At 43.7% G+C, this 25,768-nt stretch overlaps 1 protein-coding gene across 1 annotated transcript in view; it reads right to left on the bottom strand.

Moving 5' to 3' along the window:
* Positions 1-25,768, bottom strand: part of CRYBG3 (crystallin beta-gamma domain containing 3) — a 150,315-nt gene that overhangs the window by 102,948 nt on the left and 21,599 nt on the right. The window contains exon 2 of the mRNA XM_075263569.1: positions 16,317-16,386. Within this exon, the coding sequence (XP_075119670.1) occupies positions 16,317-16,386 (70 nt within the window). The remainder of the gene's footprint in view (positions 1-16,316; positions 16,387-25,768) is intronic.

Here is a 25,768-nt window from a genome sequence, read left to right as displayed (position 1 = left end):
AGTTCACCTAAACATGTATTTGGCGTATGGACAGAAACGCACTCAAATAGGAGAGAGGTGCAAAGAACAAAGACAAAACAGTTATATAACTATCGTATCTTTCACCTAACATTCTATTGTTTACTCCGCAATAGTTTAATTAATAAAACCATAATACTAACTCCTACTGTTATACTTCCTATTAAAATTTGGGTAGTAATCCTACTTTTTTGACATTTCTGAATAATTTCAGGATTTCTGACTTTAGTAGATGATATGTAGTAGGACACACGACTGGGGACCTTCTTCATGCTTATGAAAATCAAGCCCTGACTATTCCAGAGCTCGCGGAGCGCTCATGGCTTAATAAGACTCCACACACCTTAATGGTGGTTCTCTCCTTATGGAGTGACGATATCCCCTCAACCCTGTCTAAGTATCTCACCTCTACCAGATCAGTCCTCTCTGCGCCAAGCTGATGAGATGCAAATACATCGAAATGGCTGTCCTTGGCTGAGAAGACTGTATCTGGTATAACCCCAACATCATTGCAAACAAAGGCCACTGAGAAGGTCGGCATGATGTTAAAGGGAGCGCCCTCTATAGGTTTGTTTGACCTGGACTCTGTCTTCCTAATTACATCATGGAAGATAGACTTGCACATTCTCAGTCAGCGCCCTCTATTGGTGTGCATACTTGAGGCACTGACATCCTAATTACACCATGGAAGTCAGATTTGCATATTCTTCCCATATTCCAGAGCTGAAAGACAAATTATCTGCAAGCCAAAAACTTCCTACGCACCGTGGTGCTGACTCAACTTTCTACTAATGATTGGAATCCATGCCTTTGGGCTTGGTTGGCGAGGGTGAACCATGTCAGTCACCAGATCTCAATTACCATAAACTTAGCCATATAGTTACTGGCTACCCCTCCTCCTGCCCCATTACTAAATGGTAACTGGATCATCCTGACTTAACTCCATCCACAATTCTAAAAGTACTTGTCGATTCAACCTCAGTGAAGTACAGGTAGAAACACACCCAAACAGGGAACACATGCCAACTCCTTGCAGATGTTGATCCTCCTACTTAACAGCAGAGAATTATACAACACATGCAGTGAAAAGATAATTCACTTGTCCATTAACTGTCAAGAAAGTTGACAAGGAGGAAAAAGAAGTAAGAATCAGACCAAGGCAGGAAAGTAACTGCAAATGTAGCTGAACAAAGAAGGACACAAAAGTGGCGTAGGTTAAAATTTTGACTTTTTGACATGAGAAAACTGGTGTAAATTCATTACAATATTCCAACATGCTCAATATTGTTATTCTAGAAAAGAGAGATATTTGGTTCCACATCTGGGCAGAGACCTCACAGGCCGTGGGAGAACTGTCCACATGAGGCCGCATTAGGTCCTCCGAAAATATGATAGCTTTCTTTAAGAATTCTTTGTAACTAAAGTGAACCAGTCCGATGACTTCTGTTGCCCCGTCTTAGAGCAGGATATGATACAGGGAGAAAGGCTGAGCTCTGTGTTATATATAGATGTGTCACTCCCTCTACCTCATAGATTGTAAGCTCTTGCGAGCAGGGCCCTCAGTCCCATTGTGTGAAATGACTTTCTTTGTAATGTATCTTTCTGTCTGTATTTGAACCGTATAAATTGTACAGTACTGCGGAATATGTTGGCGCTATATATAAATAAAATGTATTATTATATTATTATTTTCCCATAAACATAACCATAAGTAAATCTGCAGATATTTAAACGTTAAACATATTTGAAAATTTAAGTAATTAAAAATTTTGTAGCTTTTTAAGGGTGCATTCCACGGAGTAAAATGGAGTGTAATTTGGAGTGTAATTTTTACACGTGTAAAAAATTTACTCGCGTATTTTGGAGCGTTTTTTTTACACGTGGCGTTTATGGAGCGTTTACGGAGCGTGTTTTTCTACACGCGTAAACGCTCCAAAAAACGTTCCGTAAACACCACATGTAAAAAAAAATGCTCCAAAATACACGTGCACTTTTTTTTACACGTGTAAAAATTACACTCCAAATTACACTCCATTTTACTCCGTGTGAATGCACCCTAAATATTTTCTCTTACCATCTTAAACTAGGTTCACACCTGTGCTCAGGCTTCCGTTCTTTGGGTCCGCTTCGGGCGAACCCTTATAACTGAACTCCAGTTTGATGAGGGACATCAATTTGTCTTTGGGGAGGAAGGGCGAACTGTGTCAAAGTTCAGCAGCAGTCATTCAGCCGTGTCTAACACAGGCGCTGCTAGGACACTCACACAAGACAACCCCTCTGATCCAAATTGCCACATGTAGCAGAGCTGAGGCAGCTTGCTCTGCTCTCCATAGGGATGTACATACAGCTGCGTTTGCTGCGCATATGCACAGATGTAGCAGAGCAGAGAAGCGAACACAGGCGGATCATCGCTAACCACATTTTGCTAAATATAAGCGGCTCATCGCTAACAACAACCAGCAGACAAAGTTGCGGGCAGAAGCTTGTAACCCTATATATCATAGAGCTCAGCTTCTCTCCTCTATCATATAACCCTATATATCACAGAGCTCAGCTTCTCTCCCTCTATCATATAACCCTATACATCACAGAGCTCAGCTTCTCTCCTCTATCATATAACCCTGTATATCACAGAGCTCAGCTTCTCTCCTCTATCATATAACCCTATATATCACAGAGCTCAGCTTCTCTCCTTCTATCATATAACCCTATACATCACAGAGCTCAGCTTCTCTCCTCTATCATATAACCCTGTATATCACAGAGCTCAGCTTCTCTCCCTCTGTAATATAACCCTTTATATCACAGAGCTTAGCTTCTCTCCTCTATCATATAACTCTATATATCACAGAGCTCAGCTTCTCTCCTCTATCATATAACCTATATATCACAGAGCTCAGCTTCTCTCCTCTATCATATAACCCTATACATCACAGAGCTCAGCTTCTCTCCTCTATCATATAACCCTGTATATCACAGAGCTCAGCTTCTCTCCCTCTGTAATATAACCCTTTATATCACAGAGCTTAGCTTCTCTCCTCTATCATATAACTCTATATATCACAGAGCTCAGCTTCTCTCCTCTATCATATAACCTATATATCACAGAGCTCAGCTTCTCTCCTCTATCATATAACCCTATATATCACAGAGCTCAGCTTCTCTCCTCTATCATATAACCCTATATATCACAGAGCTCAGCTTCTCCCCTCTATCATATAACCCTATATATCACAGAGCTCAGCTTCTCTCCTCTATCATATAACCCTATATATCACAGAGCTCAGCTTCTCTCCTCTATCAGATAACCCTATATATCACAGAGCTCAGCTTCTCTCCCTCTGTGATATAACCCTTTATATCACAGAGCTTAGCTTCTCTCTTCTATCATATAACTCTATATATAACAGAGCTCAGCTTCTCTCCTCTATCATATAACCTATATATCACAGAGCTCAGCTTCTCTCCTCTATCATATAACCCTATATATCACAGAGCTCAGCTTCTCTCCTCTATCATATAACCTTATATATCACAGAGCTCAGCTTCTCCCCTCTATCATATAACCCTATATATCACAGAGCTCAGCTTCTCTCCTCTATCATATAACCCTATATATCACAGAGCTCAGCTTCTCTCCTCTATCATATAACCCTATATATCACAGAGTTCAGCTTCTCTCCTCTATCATATAACCCTATATATCACAGAGTTCAGCTTCTCTCCCTCTATCATATAACCCTATATATCACAGAGCTCAGCTTCTCTCCTCTGTCATATAACCCTATATATCACAGAGCTCAGCTTCTCTCCTGTATCATATAACCCTATACATCACATATCTCTCCATCTATGATATCCTTGCTCTCAGGTGGGGCAGAATAAACACAGGTTTCCTCTAAACATCATACTGTCTATAAAGACTAGTTTCTTGAAGGGAGGAGGTAAATTGGGCACCTGTTCAGGACTCCATGTTTTATGAAGCCCCAATGTTTTTTCCTAGCAATACAAGCTATTGTTTTATGGAGGACAATTTTATTTTGTCGAAGTTTTGGCTGCCCAGAAACATCAGGGGCTCCAGAGACTGCATACGGCATACTGAAGTCAGGGCAGTCATTGGGATAACTGATTGATGCCAGCACATGGTAATGTGTAAATTGTGAAGCTGCACTGGCATTAGGATCAATGGTTGTATAGGGACCCTACTGTACCAAAAACATCCCCTGTTTAATATGTATAAAGGACATGTATTTTTAATAAGTTGATTTTATAAGCCTTAGACCAAATATTTAACCCACCGAATGAGATTTTCTATAAAATGAATCTCAGGATTTGTTCTTTGCTTCTCCTTCTGTACAAACAGATAAACCAATAAAAATCCAGAGCTCTTCCAAATGTAGCACTTTCCAATAAAGATAATTTCTGGGAATAATCTTACCGGTACCGTGTACATTGTGTTCAAGAGAATCTATCAAGAAAATGTTGTTATTGTGTCACCCAGTCCAGTCTTACAGCCAATAAAAATGCCAGGTATGTCCATTTTAGAAGTTTTATTGATCTATAACCCATGCTTGTAGGGACCTATGCTATGTGTGCACGAGAACTTGTTTCTGCATTTCACTCATGAACGTACCATGAACGCGATGACTGCCAAACCCCTATGTAAGTTAGTTTTTTTTTTTTCTGTCATAGCTTTAACCTTCAGTTTTTTGGCAACAAAAAAAATTGATGAAAGATTAAAGGGATTCAATCATTAAAATTAAATTTTTTGTCCCTAACACGTAGGAATAGCCTTAAGAAAGGCTATTCTTCTCCTACCTTTAGAAGTCTTCTCGGCGCCTCCGTTCAGTAGAAATCCTGGTTTACTTCGGTATGCAAATGAGTTCTCTCGCAGCAATGGGGACGGTCCTCAGTGCTCAAACAGCACTGGGGGCGTACCCAATGCTGCGAGAGAACTCCCTTCTATCTTCGCCTGGAATGGCCTCTCTCTGCGTCTTCTTCCGGCGCTGGCTTCAAACTTCTAGGCATGCGCAGTCGGCTCTGCCGTGGGGCCTCGGGCAGAGCCGACTGCCCATGCCCGCGGCAATTTTTCTGTGGCCGCTAAATTGGGAGGTTGAAGTGGCTATACAATGTAAAATAATAATCTGCCCTCATATCCCTAGGACTGCAGGCACATTGGGGTTTTGATACCTTTCTGTTCTATGACAAACTCCCCATAACTCAGGAGCTGATAATAGCCGACCGGGCCCAGAGACCTTCTAAAATTTTGCAGGCAGTACGCAAAAATTGACCATGGCAATGACAAACATTTGTAGTGTGCTTTCTTCACAGAGACTCAAATAATAGGGAGTGTTGTGGAATAGAGGAGATAGTGGCTGCCATGTAGGCACTCATCCCTAACACCCACAAGGATCAGTTGTTCGGGAACCAATTTACCCATGTGTAAATTTTTGGCATGTGGGAGGAGATCAGAGTATACAATGTTTATTTTATGCATACTCAGTGCCAAGGGGATCGGAGGTGGTTTTGGTGAAACCAGTTGGAGCTTCCTTGTCAACAGAATTAGTGTCCCAGTGACGGGTTGCTCCAAAAAGTTCCGGCATTGATTCTAGGGTAGTTGGAATTCTTTTCTCTAGCTCCACCATTCCTGAGCAATCTGAGTAATTAGCTTCCGTGCCCAATATGATGTTTAGGCTCTCTACTGTGAAGTACGAAGGAGAAGGTAGTTTGGGGCCGCCCACCTGACAATAGAGAACCTAATTTCTAAAATTCACAGCACTGATTTCTCAGGAATAGTTGGAACTTGATAAAGAATTCCAGCTCCACCCAAATTGGTTGCAAAGATTTGGAGAAGATGGAGCCCCTTTAAGGCTCCTTGGAATACCACTAGAGACCATAGTGTGGAGCTGTTTTTGTGTTTTCCGCGTTCCATTTTCTGTATATTTCCAAATGTTCTCATTTTATGTAGGACACTTACAAAATGCAGAATCAAAGTAATAAAGTGATTTAACAAACTGATTTAATGTAGTTAGATTATTCCACAATCACAAATAGCGCCGTTAATGAGGCCTGAACCATTTCAGCAAATTCTTAATTAATGGTAATTGGAATTCGAGAAGCTAGTTAAGGAAATAGTAAAAACTGGAAAATCACAGCCAGAATATCAAAACAAGAACTTAGTCTGGAAAAGAAGAAAGAGCATACAGCAAGTCACAAGGATGATGGGATACATAAAGGGGCGTCTGCTTTAAGTATATGGGTGTAATAGAAAGGGGATCCCTTATAATAAAGGGGGGTCCAGTGGGGAACAATTATTTCATACAGGCTCACAATGGGTTAGTAACATAAAAGAAGGAGTACTCACCTAACCTATCCTCCGCCGCTCCTCTTCTACCACTGCTGGGGGCCCCACTGGTCTCTACTTCCTGGTTCCATCTTCACAAACAGGAAATGCCTGCTAGGTCAATCAATGGCTGAGATGGGCCACTGGGGGCCCGGGCAAAGTGAGAGAGGTATGGGACTGGTGAGATGAGTAATGCATATTTTATACTTTTAACCCATCAAGAGAATTGTTTCCTGCTGGACAGTCCCTTTAACCTTATAGTATATGCTCTATGCAATGGCGTAACTAGGAATGGTGGGGCCCGTGGCGAACTTTTGGCATGGGGCCCCCCAAAGACTCCGACCAAATGCCTCCTGCTGCCACTTTTATGCACACACACTATTATGCCCCATAGTGGCCCCTACAACAGTATTATACCCTATAGTGGCCCCTGCACACGGTATTATGTCTCATAGTGGCCCCTGCACACAGTATTATCCCCCATCGTGGCCCCTGCACACAGTATTATGTACTGTAATACATAATACTGTAATAAGTTTGCTGCTTGGGGAAGAAGGGGTTACAGCACTGAATGTGGCATTGTAACCCCTTCTTCCCCTTCCAGCAGAAACAGCAGCAGGCAGCTGCCAGCATAGTACTGTGTGCTGACAGCCTGCCCTGCACACATAGGTTAAACTCACCAGTCTGCACTCACTCAGCACTGCTCACTCCATCCCCCGGCTCTAACTTCTTCCTGCACGATGTATCCGCCCCTCCCCCATTGCCAGGATGCAAGCTGAGGCTCTCCACCGCCCGGAACCCGACACCTTAGATGGCCTTGGGTCTCAAAAAGTAAAATTTATTTTTTATTTCTTTTTTTTTGGCGTATTAACTAGTGAGGGGGCCCGGGCCCCCTAAGGTGTCGGGCCCTGTGGCAGCTGCTACCACTGCTACCGTGGTAGTTACGCCACTGGCTCTATGGAATAACGTTGTCATGCTGGAGAATATAGACATAATTTCAGTCTATGTAATGTTATGTTATGTGACTGGGACAATCAGTACTCACTGCCTGGTTTCCCTGGCTTTAAGAGCTAATCAAAGGCAGTTACAGCAATAGGAGTTCCAATGAAAAGCAACTTATTGGTGGATATTCTGCACAGGGGTATACCCAATCCAACCAAATCCAGCAAGGTGAAGACACCCAAATATGCTTTTAATTTCTGACAATGAACCTTGATAAAAATATAATTGGTGGCTCAGGAGCTCAGACCCCTATAGTTTACAAAAATGAAGGCACATTGGCACTAAGTTTTACACTTTGGCTTAACTCTCTGTAGTTCTCTTATCTTGGAGCAATGTTGATGGACATTTATATCAATAATGATATCGTTTGCAAAGACCAGCAAAGCCTTATTAACCTCCACCACTGAAATATCACATGAAACGTGGAAGTTGACAACTTCAGATTGACGCTAGGTTCACACCAGCATCTGGACTCCGTTCTCAGGTTTCCGTTTTCTGCATGCAGAAGACGGAAACCTATCATGCCGAGTCCAGCCGTGAGCGCCAGTGAGCGTTTTATGCTCTCCAGACACTGCATGTCCGACTCTGTGTCCGGTTTAAAAAAAACGGTTTTGCCGCGGAGAGCATAAAACGCTCACTGGCGCTCACAGCCAGACACTTTTCGAAAAGATGCCGGCAGGTTTCCGTCTCCTGCCCAGTTTTGTGCAGGAAACGGAAACCTGCAGAACGGACTCCCGGGCGCGGATGAGAACGAGCCCTTACTTGTACTGCATGTTCACCTGCCATGTAAATGAGTTGCATCATGAGATGTACTGAACATTTTTCCATTCATCTCTGACCAAGCTGAAGTTTCAACTGCAAAACTAGTAGCACTCGCATCATCTGGCACACCATTGACACCACACAGTCTAAGAAAACCCCAAAATCTCCAGTGTGAGACACGTGACCTAGGACCTTAACTCAGAGGCATAACTTGAATCCCCTGGACCTCAATGTGTACATATTTACCATGTGCTATCTATAATACTGGAGTCTTCTGGTCAGGGCCACTTCAACCGGAGGGCAAACGGTGCATCTGCTCCTGGTCCGGTAGTGGATAGTCACCGGAGCGTAGGGAGGATGACATGGACTGCAGGGTGCAAAGCTAAATAAAATAACTTACCTTCCCTCTGGTGTTATTTCCTGTTGTGGAGCTGTCCTGGTCCCGTTCTATTCATACAACCTCTCTGGCGTATCATTCTCTTCCTTTATACTCCTCCGAGGCTTCAATGGGATCCCCCTGCTTAGCAGGGGCAATATGGTACGCTCTGCATGTGATTAGGAGGACACACCTCCCCAGTGGTCCTCCTCCCCCTGCTAAAGGGGCGTTTTTTGGTAATGGTACATCCCGGGCGGATTTAAACTGGGCAGGCAGCCATTTTATCCTCTCCGGCTGCCTGTCACCGACGAGTTGCCCACCCTCCCTCCCTTAAGGCAATGGATTACTTGTTGTGTGGCTGTTTTAAAAAAAAAAAAAACGTGTATGCATATGGTGAATATTATGAGTTTCTAGTTGTTTCGCTGAGGTGCTATTGGGTTGCTGTGGCAGCTCGTTCTATATATAAAAAAAAAAAAAAAAAAAAAAAGGAGTAAGGATGGATTTTGGATTGCTTAGGGGATGATCTTGTCGCTATTTTGCATGGAGTTGCTTATGGTCTCTTTTGTTTTGCAGTCAATCCCCGTTTCTTGATGTCAAGTCACAGCTGGCGTGCGGTAGTTCAAAGGAGATAAGGGCCGGAAAGGGAGTTTTACGGGCCCCCCGGAAGCGGGGCCGGGCTTAGCTCACCGGTTATTGACAATATCTCTACAGTTGTTTTGATACGGTTAAATTTGCATAAATTTGCATAAAACAGGTTATTGATAACGTAGTTAATTATTAAAGCTGTGGCCACCACTCGCCCACTTAAAAGAATCTACAGTGTCTTGTCTTTATTTCAGGTTGTGTTAAAAGTAGAGGGAAGCATGTGTAAAAGGGGTACTTCATCCCTGCAGTCTGGGCCCACTCAGCCAAGTCAGATTGAGCGTGACAGTGACACATTTCAGGTCCGTCTTAGGTACAGATTTCAACTTTATCTGTGTACTTAAGAAACACATGATTACAATAGTGAAGCACAGGGCGGTCGGCTCCATGCTCCGTACTCCATTATTCAGCCTTCGGCCGATGAGGTTTGTTGCCGGGAGGTGCGATGAGCCGCAGACATTATTACAACTGGAGCCTACAGGCAAGGCCTTAGGAACGGAAAACTTACATAAAGTAGCTTAAAATTAGTTCTTTGGTGACATTGGTTGACTTTAATAGAACAGCAAAGCGTACAGGTAATACGACCACTAAAAAGTGGCCAGGCTACGCCTACATAGAGATAGTCACCTGTTTACTAGGGAGTGGATAAAGTATCAGTCAGTATCCCCTATGTACCCATTACTCATCCACTAAAGCAGTGACCTTGGCAGACGTTGCGATGCAGGGCTGCACACCGTGCCAACGCTGTCCACAAATGGAAAATCAGCTCATTAATTCAGAGTAATGCCGCGCTGTGGGATACATCCGGTTAATCACATCACATAGTGAAACAATAACTCTGACCTGAGATAACATTGATTTGGAGAAACTCCAAGGAAAGGATGCACTTGACCCTGAGAAATGAGATCTTCTTAAATCAAAGCAGCACAGAATTGTGTCATGACCGGACCGAAACCTAAATCCTCACTCTCTTCAAAGAATCTAAAAGGTTCCTGCAATCCACATATAAGAGAATACATCTACTATAACATCTCAGCACATAGGCGAATGCAAGCATTGTCACACAGGGTTGTGTTCTCCAACAACCTTTAAGAAATTGCAGTGAACTCCAGAAACTGGAACATATAAGGATCATCTCAAGGGTTAGTGAAACTTAAGAAATGTAAAAATATATTTTATATAGCTAAAAATTATTATAGTGAAAAATAAGAGCTGTATGCCCTATGTACATATAAGGGGGTGTTCACTAGGAATTTGACCACTCACATTATGATCCATGCCGATCTCGAGAATGGGAGTCCAGTTCTTCCATCCTGATAGAGTAACAGGCTAAGCATGCACCCACCTGCTCCAATTATTCTCTATGATTGTGCCAGAGACTATTTAGCTATCTCCTTGGCTCCCATAGGAAATGAATGAAGCTGAAGGCACAAGCTCTGCCTGTCGCTTCACCAGGATGGGGAACCCAGGCCCCTGTTCTCAGGATCGGCAGATTTGATCGGTTGTACCCTCACTGATCATGACGTTATCCTCTACCCTATCAATACACGATGACTTCTAAACTTGTACAACCCCTTTAAGACAAAAGTTGATGAGTGGGAGAAATCTGATTATAGAGTAGGGAAGAGGTACTAGAACATGGTGCCCAAGCAGTCAAAAAGAATATCTAACCTGTTTTATAAAAGACAATGTATGATGTTTCTAAAAATGAGTGTACTACCACCACAATTTTTAATCTGTAAGCACCCTGAGCACGGCATTGTCTGCCACAGCACCCATTTTCACTTGTGGTCAGTGCAGATGGCCTAAGACCAAATGTGTATGGTGGTGTCCAAGATGAAAATGATTTTTTATACTGATGACCTCTGCACTGGGTAGGATTGCATACTGATAACCTATCCTGTGGATAGGTTGGGAGTCGGGCAAGCACTTCAACAGATTTCATTAGCAAGAAGAGACAACCTGATCCAGGGATCAGCCAGGACTTAGGAGGCAGAAAGTGTCAAAATGGGAGCAACGGGAGACTGGTAAGGTATGTTTGCACGGAGGAAAAGGTTGCGGAAACCTTTTTTCGCCATGTGAACATTCCGTGCCGTTCACCGCTACGGAATACTGATGCAGCATCGGCATTCTGTCGTGGCATCCCACTCCTTTGTAGGCCCGACTGAATGGAGTGTGGACTGGAGTGTGTCTCAAGCCGCGGGTGCCGCGGCTGAATCAGTCGCGGAATCCGCGGTAAGATAGGGCAAGTCGTTTCTTTTTTCCGCTATTAGCTCTTCTCTTACCTATATATATCTTAATTTCTTCTTTCTTCCATATGTAAATGAGGTTTCAGACAGCACAGGGGGCATTCCCCTGTACTGTCCGAAAACTCTCCAGCGACACCTCTGTCTTCTTCTCCGGAACGCCTCTTCACCGACTGCGCATGTCCAGCGGCCATTTTCCTGTGGCCTCTTACACGTGCGTCCGTTCGGCCACAGGAGAATGTCCAATTAAGATGCATCCGATGACCCGGCGAAGAGGCGGTGCAGAGAAGAAGACAGAGGCGTCGCTGGAGAGTTTTCGGACAGTACAGGGGACGCCCCCTGTGCTATTTGAAAACTCATTTACATATGGAAGAAATAAGAAATTCCTCCGAAACGTCGGTGTGGATCAGAAAAAGAAAGGTAAGAGAAGAATAGGCTTTCTTAAGGTTATTCCGACGTGTACTTAGTTAATAAAGGGATTCTAATGATAAAATCCATTTAAAGGGGCTCCAGAGGTGGGGTGTCACTTTAAGAATCAGATTTGATTCATACAACTATTACATACCCACAGATATGTAGAAATGTGTCATCGGCAGGAACACATTCTCTCCGTCCAAGCATCTGCCAACATGTCCTGCACTCTTGGGGATATGAGAACAGATTTCCAGGAACTGTGAGTGAGCTCGCAACAAGAGATGACTGCAGCTAATGTGTATAGATCACCAGCACGGCAGATTCTGTAATGCATTCACTGCTCCACTATGTAACGTGACCCGACATTAGCTACTGTATATAACATTACGGGGGTGACTACGAATACGCAGTAATATCCAGGACACATGCAGATATCTGTGGAGGTAATGGAACAAATTACCAAGTGGAACTCGCAGGCTGAAGCCCAAAAGTTTTTCCAAAACAAGTCCTCTGGATGATACGGAAATATCTAGGGAATTCATATCTTCTTAGAAAACAAGTTAAGCACTGAGAGTACAGGAAAGAAAGAGCATAACAAGAGGATCCTTTACTAGAGGGCTCCAATAGTAATGGCGCTAGGTCTCTGACATGATCGTAGTGTGGTCCTGGCTGGGTCTAGATGAGCTATGGAAAATCCAGACAACACAGACGTAAAACAGATGCTAAAATTATCCCATACTACAGCTGTCTGGAAACAGCCTTAAGCTGGCCATACACTTCACAGGGCGGTTTGGGCTGGCAATAGTCTTATGTGTATGGCCATCTTTAAAGAGAAAAGAGACAAGAATCTAACCAAGTAAATCCTATGTCCGTGTACTACACAATGTCTTCCCAGCTATCCTCTTGGGATATCGTTTATGACTTGTAATCTTTCATCATCTTACGCCCTTTTGACAAGACAATAGTGCTAACCACTGAGCCAGCATGCCTCAAGACAACAATGCTAACCACTGAGCCAACACGCTTCAAGACAACAGTGCTAACCAAAATGCAACCTTGCTGCAAGAAAACAACGCTAATTACTGAGCCAGCATATCTCAAGACAACAATACTAACCACTGAGCCAGCATACTTCAAGACAACAATGCTAACCACTGAGCCAGCATGCCTCAAGACAACAATGCTAACCACTGAGCCAGCATGCCTCAAGACAACAATGCTAACCACTGAACCAGCATGCTTCAAGATAACAATACTAACCACTGAGCCAGCATGCCTCAAGACAACAATGCTAACCACCAGGGGCAATATGGGGGCTCAGTGGTTAGCACTGCAGCCTTGCAACGCTGGAGTCCTGGGTTCGAATCCTGCCAGGAACAACATCTGCAAGGAGTTTGTATGTTCTCGCGTGTTTGCATGGATTTCTTCCCGTGCTACAAAGACATACTGATAGGAAAAACATTTTTACAATGTGATCCCTACATAAAAAACAATGCTAACCACTGAGCCTGAATGCCTAAAAACAACAATACTAACCACTGAGCCAGTATGTCTCAAGACAACAATGCTAACCACTGAGCCAGGATGCCTCAAGACAACAATGCTAACCACTGAGCCAGCATGCCTCAAGACAACAATGCTAACCACTGAGCCAGCATGCCTCAAGACAACAATGCTAACCACTGAGCCAGCATGCCTTACGACAACAATGATAACCATTGAGCCAGCATGCTTAAGACAACAATGCTAACCACTGAATCAACATGCTGCAAAACAACAATGATAACCAAAATGCCAGCTTGCTGTAAGATATCAGTGCTAACCACTTAGCCACCTTGCTGCAAGACAGCAATGCTAACTACAGAACCGCCATGCTGTAAGACAACAGTATAACCAGCAAGTTACCACATTGCAAGGCAACAGTGCTAACCACTAAGCCACCATGCTCCAAGATAATGGTAATAACGACTGAACTAGCATACTGCAAGACAACAATGCTAAACATTGAGCAACTATACTGCAACAGTACTAACCACTGAGCCACATTGCTGCAAGATAAACCAACCACATTTATTACACAAAATCTGCCTTCCAAGGAATCTGTAAAGATTACAGCATCAAAGTGAAGACCTATATGAATATATAATATATAGAATATATGGGATTTTCCGGATCTTCCAATGAAATGGTTAATCACTCCTTTACAATAATCCCAGTAAAGCTTATAGAAATGTAACGCTGCCAAAACAATCTAAGTATCTGGCAATTACATACAAAAACAAAGAAATGGCCTTGCACCATTGACCATGTGTAATGTGGGCGCCTCGCTGTGCCGTGTGTGTACTCTGTGGGAACTGGCATCAGCTGACTATAACACTGCGCCTATGAATGTGCCATGTTTTCCACTTCAATGAGCAATATCCCAGGAAGGCCTCGCCACAGGCCGCCTAAGACCGTGAAATATTGCTGGAAATTCTTAGACTATGGATATTACACTAGTGCATGACTACTAAGGGTCCGCAGAAACAGAGAAACACTTACACAGCTACGAGCCTGGACAACAGAGAAAGGGAGGGGAATGTATACAGTATATACATACATATAGTACACAGTATATATCTGGGCTGTAACTACGCACGGACAATTAGAGGAATACTTCAGGAAAAATAGACATGGGAGGGGGAAATTATTATTGTTGTAATGCTGGTGTTCTGGCGTAAGATGGTCGCAAATTGTCAATATTGTGAGAATTAAATATCCTGATATGGCGTCCATGTGCCAACCGCGCCACTTCTCCTACAGTGGTCATGGCTGGAATATGGGCAGAGCCCTCACCTGGGCCAAACTGGTCACCATTTACGTCACAATAAGGAGCAAGTAGTTGGCGTAGCATTTCACCCAGGCAACATGATACTGGGGGATGGGCCTAACAAATTCGGAGGTGAAGCCTCATCATGAATTAAGCATGGCCTCCGCTGATACAGGGGGCATAAATACGGACTGTGGTCTCATGAGCTTGAGAGGTCTCAGCGGTCATGTGGGGAGGGTGACATCATTACGCCAATGCTTTCCATGTGACCCCAGAGGCCCAATCGCAGGACCCAGCAGTGACCTCTGGGGCACATGACCTCAGTTGCAGGTAGAAGACGACCAAAGAGAATGGTGGAGAGAGCTAGATGGAGCAAAGATACCCAGGAGAGGTGAGGCAAGGAGAATATAAGTGTTTGTCATTTTTAATCACCTCTCCTGGGCCTCGGATTATCATATTCTGGGGTCTGAGGACACCCTAGAGTATAATAATAGCACTGAAAAGAACCCGAGGGCCGAACTTCACGAATATTTGTTGTATTTCGTGGAGCTTGTCTGAAGTGGCTTAAGGGGGATTTTGGGAATATTTTATACTGTGTGTGGGCCACTGAGGAGCATATTATACCGTGTGGGGCCAATGTGGAGCATTATACTGTGTGGGGAATCTGTGGTACATTATACTGTGTGGGGGCCACTGTGGAGCATATTATACCGTGTGAGGCCAATGTGGAGCATTATACTGTGTGGGGCCTCTGTGGTACATTATACTGTGTGGGGGCCACTGTGGAGCATATTATACTGTGTGGGGCCAATGTGGAGCATTATACTGTGTGGGGCCTCTGTGGTACATTATTCTGTGTGGGGGGCCACTGTGGAGCATATTATACTGTGCGGGGCCACTGTGGAGCATTATACTGTGCGGGGCCACTGTGGAGCATTATACTGTTTGGGGCCACTGTGGTACATTATACTGTGTGGAGGCCACTGTGGAGCACATTACACTATGTGGGGCCCCTTCACTATTCATAGCATACGTCATTTGTTTATAGCAGCCATGTGATATTATTACAGGTAATAATGACATTATATGGTCATTATAAAGCAAATGCTGTGCAATGTAAATAGTGAAGGGATGAAGAGACTCACAATTGCACCAAAGTATCTTCAAACAGCTGATCAGTAGGGGGTGTTGTACCCCACTGATCTCTTAGACTATTAGGACCCTGAAGATCACCGGTTTCCCTTTCAAGTATCTGAGATATCACTGTAGCACCCATATCCATCATGATCAAGAATATACTGTAGGGAGAGGGTAGGGGGCCTCAGTCAAGGTTTGCACCAGGGACCATAAGACTTTAGTTACACCTCTGTCTATGTAAACAAACATTACCCAAAATCCCTGGTGACACATCCAGGACTAGTTATTTAACCTGTTAAGGACCATGTGCTGTAAATGGCGGCACACGCGGTCTTGTATTTACAAAGGTCAATGTCCCCAGAGGACTTTTATAACCTTTACGAATCATATTAGGTAAAACAAAAATAAAACAAAATAACATATAAAAATAAATTTAAAAAACACACAGCACCTTTGAGTCTCAAATTTTGGGACACTGTAGGCTCTGCCTTTGTTCCATTCGCAACGCATTAAAATAGCTCAGAAATAAACCCTGCAAAGGAAAAAGGAGTTTCTATTTTTACTCACCTGTTCCGGTTCTGGAGATGAGAGATCTTCATGTCTGTCAAGGGTCAGGTCGGTGTGATTCTCTTCATGTCTGGAAGACAAAGACATTGGTTAGTGATCAGGAACTCGGCTTATCTATACTTATCTATAAGGTCAGTGATGTAAGCATCTGGAGGACTCTGAGGGCGCTGTGTATGGGGCACACAATTCCACCACAGCAAGTGTGAAAATAGACATAAAAAAGAACAAATTACAAATAAATGCTGCAAAAGTTTCAAAGTCCATTCACATATACAGGAGGATTGAAAACGTTTTGGAATATTCTGAAGTTGGCCATACACATTAGATCTCAATGAGACCATACATGAGACCATACATGTCTAAGAGGTCGTCCAGACTTCACACAGAAAAATTGGGCAATTCACCATGCCCGATCCTTTTGTTCTCAGGAATATAAGTAGCCACCGGAGGTGTCCAGCATTGTTTTTCTCTCCTCCCCCCATTTAGAACACACGCACACTTTTCCGACAGCTATCTAATGTGTATGACCAACACGTCATACATGATATAGTCCCAGTTCCCTTTCCCTCCCGTGCCGTCCATGGACACAATCCTATGTTATCTATGCCTTTCATTGTAACCCTGCCTACCTGTAATGACGATGAGATGACTGCTGAATAGTGATCTCTACAAACAGGAAGTATTATAAGGCTGCTTGGCTAGAGTGAAAACTATGATTTTAGGATTTTTTTTTAAAAAAAATACCAATATTGAAATGGAAAGTAAAAAAACACCTAACCAAAAATTCTTAAAAAAAAATTATTACCATAAAAATTAGATTTAAACAATGGATCATTCTGTCTTGATACATTTCCTTGTAGAACTGCGCAGTCTGTATTTCCTAGCCTGTACTTTGCGGCCCTATATGAAGGAGTGGTGTTGTGTAAAGCCTGGACGTCGGCTATACATAGTATGGTTATCACTGTGGAATTCGGTAAAATGGAATCTGACGGGTTTACTGCTCTGATAACCTCGGATGACCTCATTAAAACAGAAGCTGGTTTCTCCCAATTTACAAACAAGCTTTATCACCCGGCCGCTCCTTGGTTTCTATCTTTTTTCTTTAGGACTCTAAGAAACAGATCATTATTGTGAAACTATTAAATGCAGGTATGCAAAGAAAATATGTAGAATATAATGGTCAAGGTGACCCTACCCCTGGCGGACTCTCCCCCCTATACTCCTTATATATGCACACTTGGCGTCACAGAAAAGAAGTGAGAGAAGAGCGGACGAAATACTGACACGTGGAATATTGCAAAGTGCTATACATAGGAGAAAATGTAAAAGTAGTTATTTAAAGGGGTCAGGATAGATAGGCTATCAGTATGTGATCTGTGGGGGTCTGATACCCAGATCCCGCACAGATCAGCGGTTCTGGCAGTCTTCAGGTGTTGGAAGGTGCTAGTGGACTTGCAGCATCCATCCTATTCATGTAATAAAGGCCACATTGTAATTCCCCAGAACCACCACTATACCATGGACAGGGCTGCTACTTTTCCCATCCACTAGCAGCTTATGGCACTCAGAAGCCATAGGATCAGCTGATCTGTATGGGGTCTGGATGTCGGACCCTGACATATCACATACTGATGACCTGTCCTGTGGAAAAGTCTATTTGGGGCCAAACAACTCCATTCAGTAATTTGGTTTGGTTCTATATGAGTTTGATGCATGTTTATAGGGAGGTCAACTAAGTTACCTGTCAACTGAATGAGGGGTCAACCAAAAGGTGTCTCCTGTTTATGAGCATCTCTCACTATGGTCCAGCTGGAGAAAGCTGAGTACACTGCCATATAGAATGACGAGAGTGTACGAACCCATACTTGGCCTACTGCTTCATCTGGATGGGGGAACAGGACCACCAGCTTCATGATCAGTAGGGGTCCCAGCAATAGGACCCCCACAGATCATAATGTTATCCCCTATCCTATGGATGACATTATAACTTGGGCCATCCTTTATCCAGCCTGCAAAAACAGGAGTTAATCTAAGCAATCTGTTGCATGTTACACAATGGTACCGAAAACTACTGCTCGGATTCAGCTGTATCTAGTGCTCGGAGCTGAACCACTATGTATCCAAGGGCAACATGAAGAAACAATCATGGTGCCAAGATGGCATACAGTCTTCTCAATTCCAGGCATTTACGAGGAAATGTCACAAGGAATTAAAATGAGTTTGTAGAACTTCACATCTGTTTTTCATCTTGGATAACATTTCTCCTTCCGAGGCGAGAGACATGAAGCGAAGGTGCCCGATTTCCTGACCCACCCATGTAATGAACGCTGAACATAAACATCCAGTATGGAATTCACGGCCCTGTCGTACCATGTGAGTCACTATGTAACCTCTCCAACCGTAGCTCCAGGTAAAAGGTTTTTTCCGGTGTGATTGTGTAACAGTGTTGTTCACCGTGTGATGTACCATACTACCCTGAATGTGGCTTGACCACATTTCCTCAAGACAACAACAAAAAGTTGTAATTATTTGCCCTTGATGGTAACTTATGAAAACATTACAGAGAGATTATTTATATATACAGTGAAACTGCTTCAAGAAGACCATCCCATATTGTATTAAAGTGGTCTGACCCCAGAATCAGAGGATATCAACCCAGCGCGAAGACAGACAGGTTAGGGTCACCTCAAGATATTGCCAAGATATTGCTGTTTTTCTCAACATGGACACAAGCTTTTGGATCAATGACAGAAACAGTGATATATCGGCAACGGAAACAAGATTTGATTTGGGTGACCCTAACCTATCTAGGGAATGGGTTTGGGTGACAAATTCTGGGGGGTGGTCTTCTCAAAGAATATGTCTGATGTAGATAATATATGGTGGAACTAAAATCTATCATAGGAAACGTGGCCTTTGGTCTTCTCAAAGAGGTGGCCTTTTGGAGAAGTTGCATTTTTGTTGTATTCTCTTCCACACGATAATCCTCACCAAATCTGGAAAGATTTCACCTCCAATGCGTTTAGGGGAAGTCTTTGTAACCCTCTTTATGGGCACCCATGCAAATTTTTGGCCATATGTGGAAAAGATTCATTCCTGAGTAGATTCTGGTAGATTCTTCTAGCAGATTCCACATGGAAACACACAGATAAGCTCAACTAAGGCTAACCCTTGGGTATAGATCAACTACATGTGCATGGCAAAAACATGACCTTCAGCCTTGCTATTCTACGTCAGATCCTGTTGTACATATACATCCGTTACGACTATGGTGAATCTGTGACATATGAACATATACAAAGGGTAGTACGGGCTTCATACACTGTATCCCCACAAACCAGAAGTGGTGGTCTGGCCTTTATCAAACTCACCTTCTAAAGGTCCCTCCATTACAGTGGTGCAGGTCTGTTCCCAGGGTGTCTAGTTCCCATTGGACAGGAAGCGATGACATCATACTTATGGGTTCAGCAATCATATGCCATTACCGCTGAGGTCAATGAATGGTTATGTAACCGCACCGAACATCTGACGTCATCACTTCTTTACTTATGTGGATCTCAAATTCCAGGAACCTTACCTGCACCACTTGTGTCATCTTTGGTTTTCTACTCTCTGTCCAGTTTTGTCAGACACCCCTTAAAACTAAAGCTGTTAGTAAAGTAAAGTACCAGACAATGTAAAGTAAAGTATTCTGGCAGTGAGGCCTTGTAAGATTTAAGTCACGTCTAGGTAAACAGATGAGTCTTAAGTTTGTTGTTAAATATTTACCATGACTGTTCCAAGACTGAATAAACCAAACAGCCCGGAAGGTAATGGCGGACAATGCCGAGCTGTCAGGGGACAATAGATGTACACAGGGTTGTACTAATAATGAGAAGAGGTTTTATTTTATGCAGGTTTTATCTTACTATTGAGACTACATGATACAATTCCATTGGTGGTCGCCGGCAGAACTATTCTATGAACAACTGTTCAGTATGATTTCGGTATTATTTGTCACAGTTGTCAAGGTCTGTTTGCTGTTAGTAAATATGACTTTCTGCGCTAAAGGAATTTTCTAGACTTATGAGAAGTTTTAAAAAAAGACTTCCGTTGCTTTATGTTCCCTTAAAGTTCCGCAAATACGCTCCTGCAATCTTTCCAGGGTCCCGTCTGCACACACAAAGACCCTCCCTCTCCACTCCACTTACCTTCCCCTGTAAAGTGACATTGTCTCGCCCACCTTGTTACCTTCAAAGAGTGATTTCATTTGAAATCTAATAAGAAACTGTTGCTGTATTGCCCCCAGTTTGGGTGAGACTACAAGCTTACTAGACTGGAACCTGATCGTACCGAGTAGCTTTCCATCCTGTTTCAGAGAGAAGGTTCAAAGTTTGGGATCCCCTTCTAAGATGCCTTAAAAGGAGCCTGGCACCTGAACCCAACATTTCAACAGTGTTTTCTCATTGTAAATCATTGCCTCTATTGTTGAGTAACTGCTCTTTGGAGCAACAAGGGCATTGCCATTGCTCCAAAGAGGTAAGCAGCAACAGCCTTGTTGTTACAGCTCATTTGAATATTGACAAAAACAGCAAAAATGGTGATACCTCGGTAACAGAGGCAGAAAATCACAAGGAGAAATCACTATATGATTCAAGTAATCCTAACCTATCTATCTGCAGGGCTGGGGTTATATGTTGGTTCTGGTGACACTAACCTATGTATCTGCAGGGCTGGGGTTATATGTTGGTTCTGGTGACACTAACCTATGTATCTGCAGGGCTGGGGTGATATGCTGGCTTTGGTGACAGTAACCTATCTATCTGCAGGGCTGAGGTGATATTCTGGTTCTGGTGACACTAACCTATCTATCTGTAGGGCTGGGGTGATATGCTGGTTCTGGTGACACTAACCTATCTATCTGCAGGACTGGGGTGATATGCTGGTTCTGGTGACCCTAACCTATCTATTTGCAGGGCTGGGGTGATATGCTGGTTCTGGTGACACTAACCTATCTATCTGCAGGGCTGGGGGGATATGCTGGTTCTGGTGATAGTAACCTATCTATTTGCAGGGCTGGGGTGATATGCTGGGTCTGGTGACACTAACCTATCTATCTGCAGGGCTGGGGTGATATGCTGGGTCTGGTGACACTAACCTATCTATCTGCAGGGCTGGGGTGATATGCTGGGTCTGGTGACACTAACCTATCTATCTGCAGGGCTGGGGTGATATGCTGGGTCTGGTGACGATAACCTATCTATCTGTAGGGCTGGGGTGATATTCTGGTTCTGGTGACCCTAACCTATCTATCTGCAGGGCTGGGGTGATATGCTGGTTCTGGTGACCCTAACCTATCTATCTGCAGGGCTGGGGTGATATGCTGGTTCTGGTGATACTAACCTATCTATCTGCAGGGCTGGGGTGATATTCTGGTTCTGGTGACCCTAACCTATCTATCTGCAGGGCTGGGGTGATATCCTGGTTCTGGTGACACTAATCTATCTATCTGCAGGACTGGGGTGATATGCTGGTTCTGGTGACACTAACCTATCTATTTGCAGGGCTGGGGTGATATGCTGGTTCTGGTGACACTAACCTATCTATCTGCAGGACTGGGGTGATATGCTGGTTCTGGTGACCCTAACCTATCTATTTGCAGGGCTGGGGTGATATGCTGGTTCTGGTGACACTAACCTATCTATCTGCAGGACTGGGGTGATATGCTGGTTCTGGTGACAGTAACCTATCTATCTGCAGGGCTGGGGGGATATGCTGGTTCTGGTGATAGTAACCTATCTATTTGCAGGGCTGGGGTGATATGCTGGTACTGGTGACACTAACCTATCTATCTGCAGGGCTGGGGTGATATGCTGGGTCTGGTGACACTAACCTATCTATCTGCAGGGCTGGGGTGATATGCTGGGTCTGGTGACACTAACCTATCTATCTGCAGGGCTTGGGTGATATGCTGGTTCTGGTGACACTAACCTATCTATCTGCAGGGCTGGGGTGATATGCTGGGTCTGGTGACACTAACCTATCTATCTGCAGGGCTGGGGTGATATGCTGGGTCTGGTGACACTAACCTATCTATCTGCAGGGCTGGGGTGATATGCTGGTTCTGGTGACACTAACCTATCTATCTGCAGGACTGGGGTGATATGCTGGTTCTGGTGACAGTAACCTATCTATCTGCAGGGCTGGGGGGATATGCTGGTTCTGGTGATAGTAACCTATCTATTTGCAGGGCTGGGGTGATATGCTGGTACTGGTGACACTAACCTATCTATCTGCAGGGCTGGGGTGATATGCTGGGTCTGGTGACACTAACCTATCTATCTGCAGGGCTGGGGTGATATGCTGGGTCTGGTGACACTAACCTATCTATCTGCAGGGCTTGGGTGATATGCTGGTTCTGGTGACACTAACCTATCTATCTGCAGGGCTGGGGTGATATGCTGGTTCTGGTGATACTAACCTATCTATCTGCAGGGCTGGGGTGATATCCTGGTTCTGGTGATACTAACCTATCTATCTGCAGGACTGGGGTGATATGCTGGTTCTGGTGACACTAACCTATCTATCTGCAGAGATAAGGTGATATGCTGGGTTCTGGTGACAGACTCTCTTTAATAGGGCATATGGATAGGGTTTTACTCCATGATGAGACAACCCCTTTAAGCTACAATGTTGTGCACTAGTACATTAGTATTGTACAAACTATTTTTCACAGACACGTGTGGTTTTTGCGTGTATCTTCTGGCTTATGAAAGTGATTATTTCTACATTTCCTCATACAACCCCGGAGTAAACACCGTTTTGCAGATCTTGGCACACGATGTACACTATCATTTATTTTTCCTTCCTATTAGTCTTCAGCCTGGTTTCTAATAGTCTATATTCTGATATTTATCCCCATAGTCTATACCGATAATTCTATACTTTGTGGACAGCATTATACTTAATAGACCGGCTCGATATTTATGGCCATCTATACAACATTTCCAGAGTACTATAATAGAGGAAAAATCTTTGCTTTTAAGAACTTAATCCCGGCCGATGTCCTGGACATCATTTCTAAAATAAACTGTGATGATTCCTCATGCATTATAGATGCGAGCTTTAAGCTGCTTTTAATTTCCACTGGAGAGTAATGGCGATATCGGATCTCATCCGTATTTTCAGGGCACATAGGTAGAGTCTCGGTGTCATTCATATTTAATATACTGGAATAGCACTCATAGAGCCGTCTTATCCTTCAAGGATCTGTCACTGCACTTAAAGAGCAAGGAGGAGATGACAATTCATATGATATATGACAAGGCTATACAGACAGATGTCCCGATGTGTGGCACGTAAGTGAGTCTCTCTGGGTCTCTATGAGAAGTATTTCTGGGAAACCGTTCTATAATGTTATGTATCATTAACCTTGTATACATTATTACTGAACCACAGGCCCAATAGGGGGCACACTTTGTTTTATGAACATATTGGATCGATTTTTGTTTTATTAAAGGGAGTCTGTCACATCCAAAAAGCTTTCCAAACCAATAACAGTGATATACAGAGGTTTTTAATAGGAGCAGAAACATACCTTTGTGACCATATACCGATTCTAATATGGATAAGCAGACCAGCCAGCACGTGGACCAGCCGAATTTGGCTACAGACAGGTGTAAGTGCTCCACCTCTTCTCTGGAGTCTCTTCCAACCCTTTAGCCTGGATTGACATTTTGAGATTCTGAGTGTGTAATGGCTGTGCGTAGCCAAATCCGATCAGTCAGATCGAACACCAAAGGCACCTGATCCATATTGGTTTAGGACATGGTTTGGACCTTGAGGGGGCTGATTCTGCTATGATAACTCACGGCAGAATCAGCGCTGATAAAAAGACTCCCATTGACTTCAATGGGTTCCATTTTCCACACGGAACACATTGAAGTCAATGGGAGTCTTTTTATCAGCGCTGATTCTGCTGTGAGTTATCGTGGCAGAATCAGCACCACTTTACTCCATATGAGTGCCCCCTAAGGCTGAGGCCCCACGTTGTGGAAAGGCAGCTTTTTTTTTATGCAGATTTTGCTGCAGTTTTTCAAGCCAAAGCCAGGAGTGGCTTGAGCAAGTGGTAGAAGTATAAAAACTTCCTAAATATTCCTCATTCCTTTTGTAGCCATTTTTCACTTTGTCTCAAAAAAACCGGAGCAAAATGTGCAACAAAAAACGCAGTGTTTCCGCAATGGTGGGGCCTTGGCCTTAAGTATTTCAGCATTGTTGAACTATCCTATTGTAATAAACAGCAGATTGTGGACCCGATGTGTTACCAAACCGATTTGACTTAGGGTCACCTCTAAGGGCGTTATCTAAGCAGGCTCCCCAGCATTCACCCTTCAACTCCCCATGCAGGCACCTGAACTTCATTTTGAGGAGTCTTCTAGGTCGCTACCTTCTGAGGTAGACCCCATGTATGGAGAAGCTGACCAAGCAGGTCAGAAACTATGTTGCAAGGCACCACAGAATTTGGCCAAACGTGTAGTGGGAACACAGGTACCAAAGAGGCTCGATCGGAGGCCAGGTCTAAACCAGGAATCCAGGGAGGACATCCAGACATGGCGGAAGTCCGAGGTCATAGGTAGCAGAGATACAGTCGTAATGGGAGGACATACTTGATCACACAGTAACCCAAAGGTCACATGTAGCAAAGGCTTTGTTGAGCCACATAGGCCACAGAAACCCAAAGGTCACATAGAGAAGACATACTGCAGAAGCCCATAGCCTGTAGAAACCTGAAGGTCACAGGTAGAAAAGTTATTGCAGAAGCAATTAAGCCGTAGAAAGTTACAGGTATGAGAAGTATTCCAGAAGCACATAGGCCCCAGAAACCTGAAGGTCACAGGTAGCAAAGGAGCTCCAGAAATTACACCGTTCCAAATCCACCAAGACTTTTTGATGGCCATGTCTGGCCAATGCATTAGAAGCCCAAAACCCACGGACAGCAGTGATACAAACACGACAGAGGAAAATGCATGTTCAGATAGGAACCAGAAGGTTACATCACATCTAGCAGAGATATTGCAGGAGCTTGTAGGCCACAGAAACCTGACGATCAGAGGTAGCAGAGGTATTGCAGAAGAACACAGGCCACATATAGCAGATATACAGAGATACAAGGCAGAAGGACAAATTGTTCACAGAACTACAGAAATAGCTCCGGAATCAAACAGGGACAAGACATACAGACAGAAGGACAGCATGCATCCAAACAGATGATCATGGAATAGACACATTACTCAGCCAGTGTATGGCTAGAGAAGCACACGTATATACACACAGGTCCTAATATTCAGTGGTTTAATAGATATAAGATATTAATATATGTCCTTGATTCGTCCTCCTGTGTTGACGCTTTTTATGGTCTAGACACTAGATTTTGGCCCCCAGTCAGACCAGTATCAATATCAGCAGAATCTGCC

Source organism: Leptodactylus fuscus, chromosome 2 (genome assembly GCF_031893055.1).
Source record: "Leptodactylus fuscus isolate aLepFus1 chromosome 2, aLepFus1.hap2, whole genome shotgun sequence".
Classification (NCBI taxonomy): domain Eukaryota; kingdom Metazoa; phylum Chordata; class Amphibia; order Anura; family Leptodactylidae; genus Leptodactylus; species Leptodactylus fuscus.
Note: the sequence above shows the minus strand (reverse complement) of the source record. Positions and strands in the feature narration are given on the sequence as shown.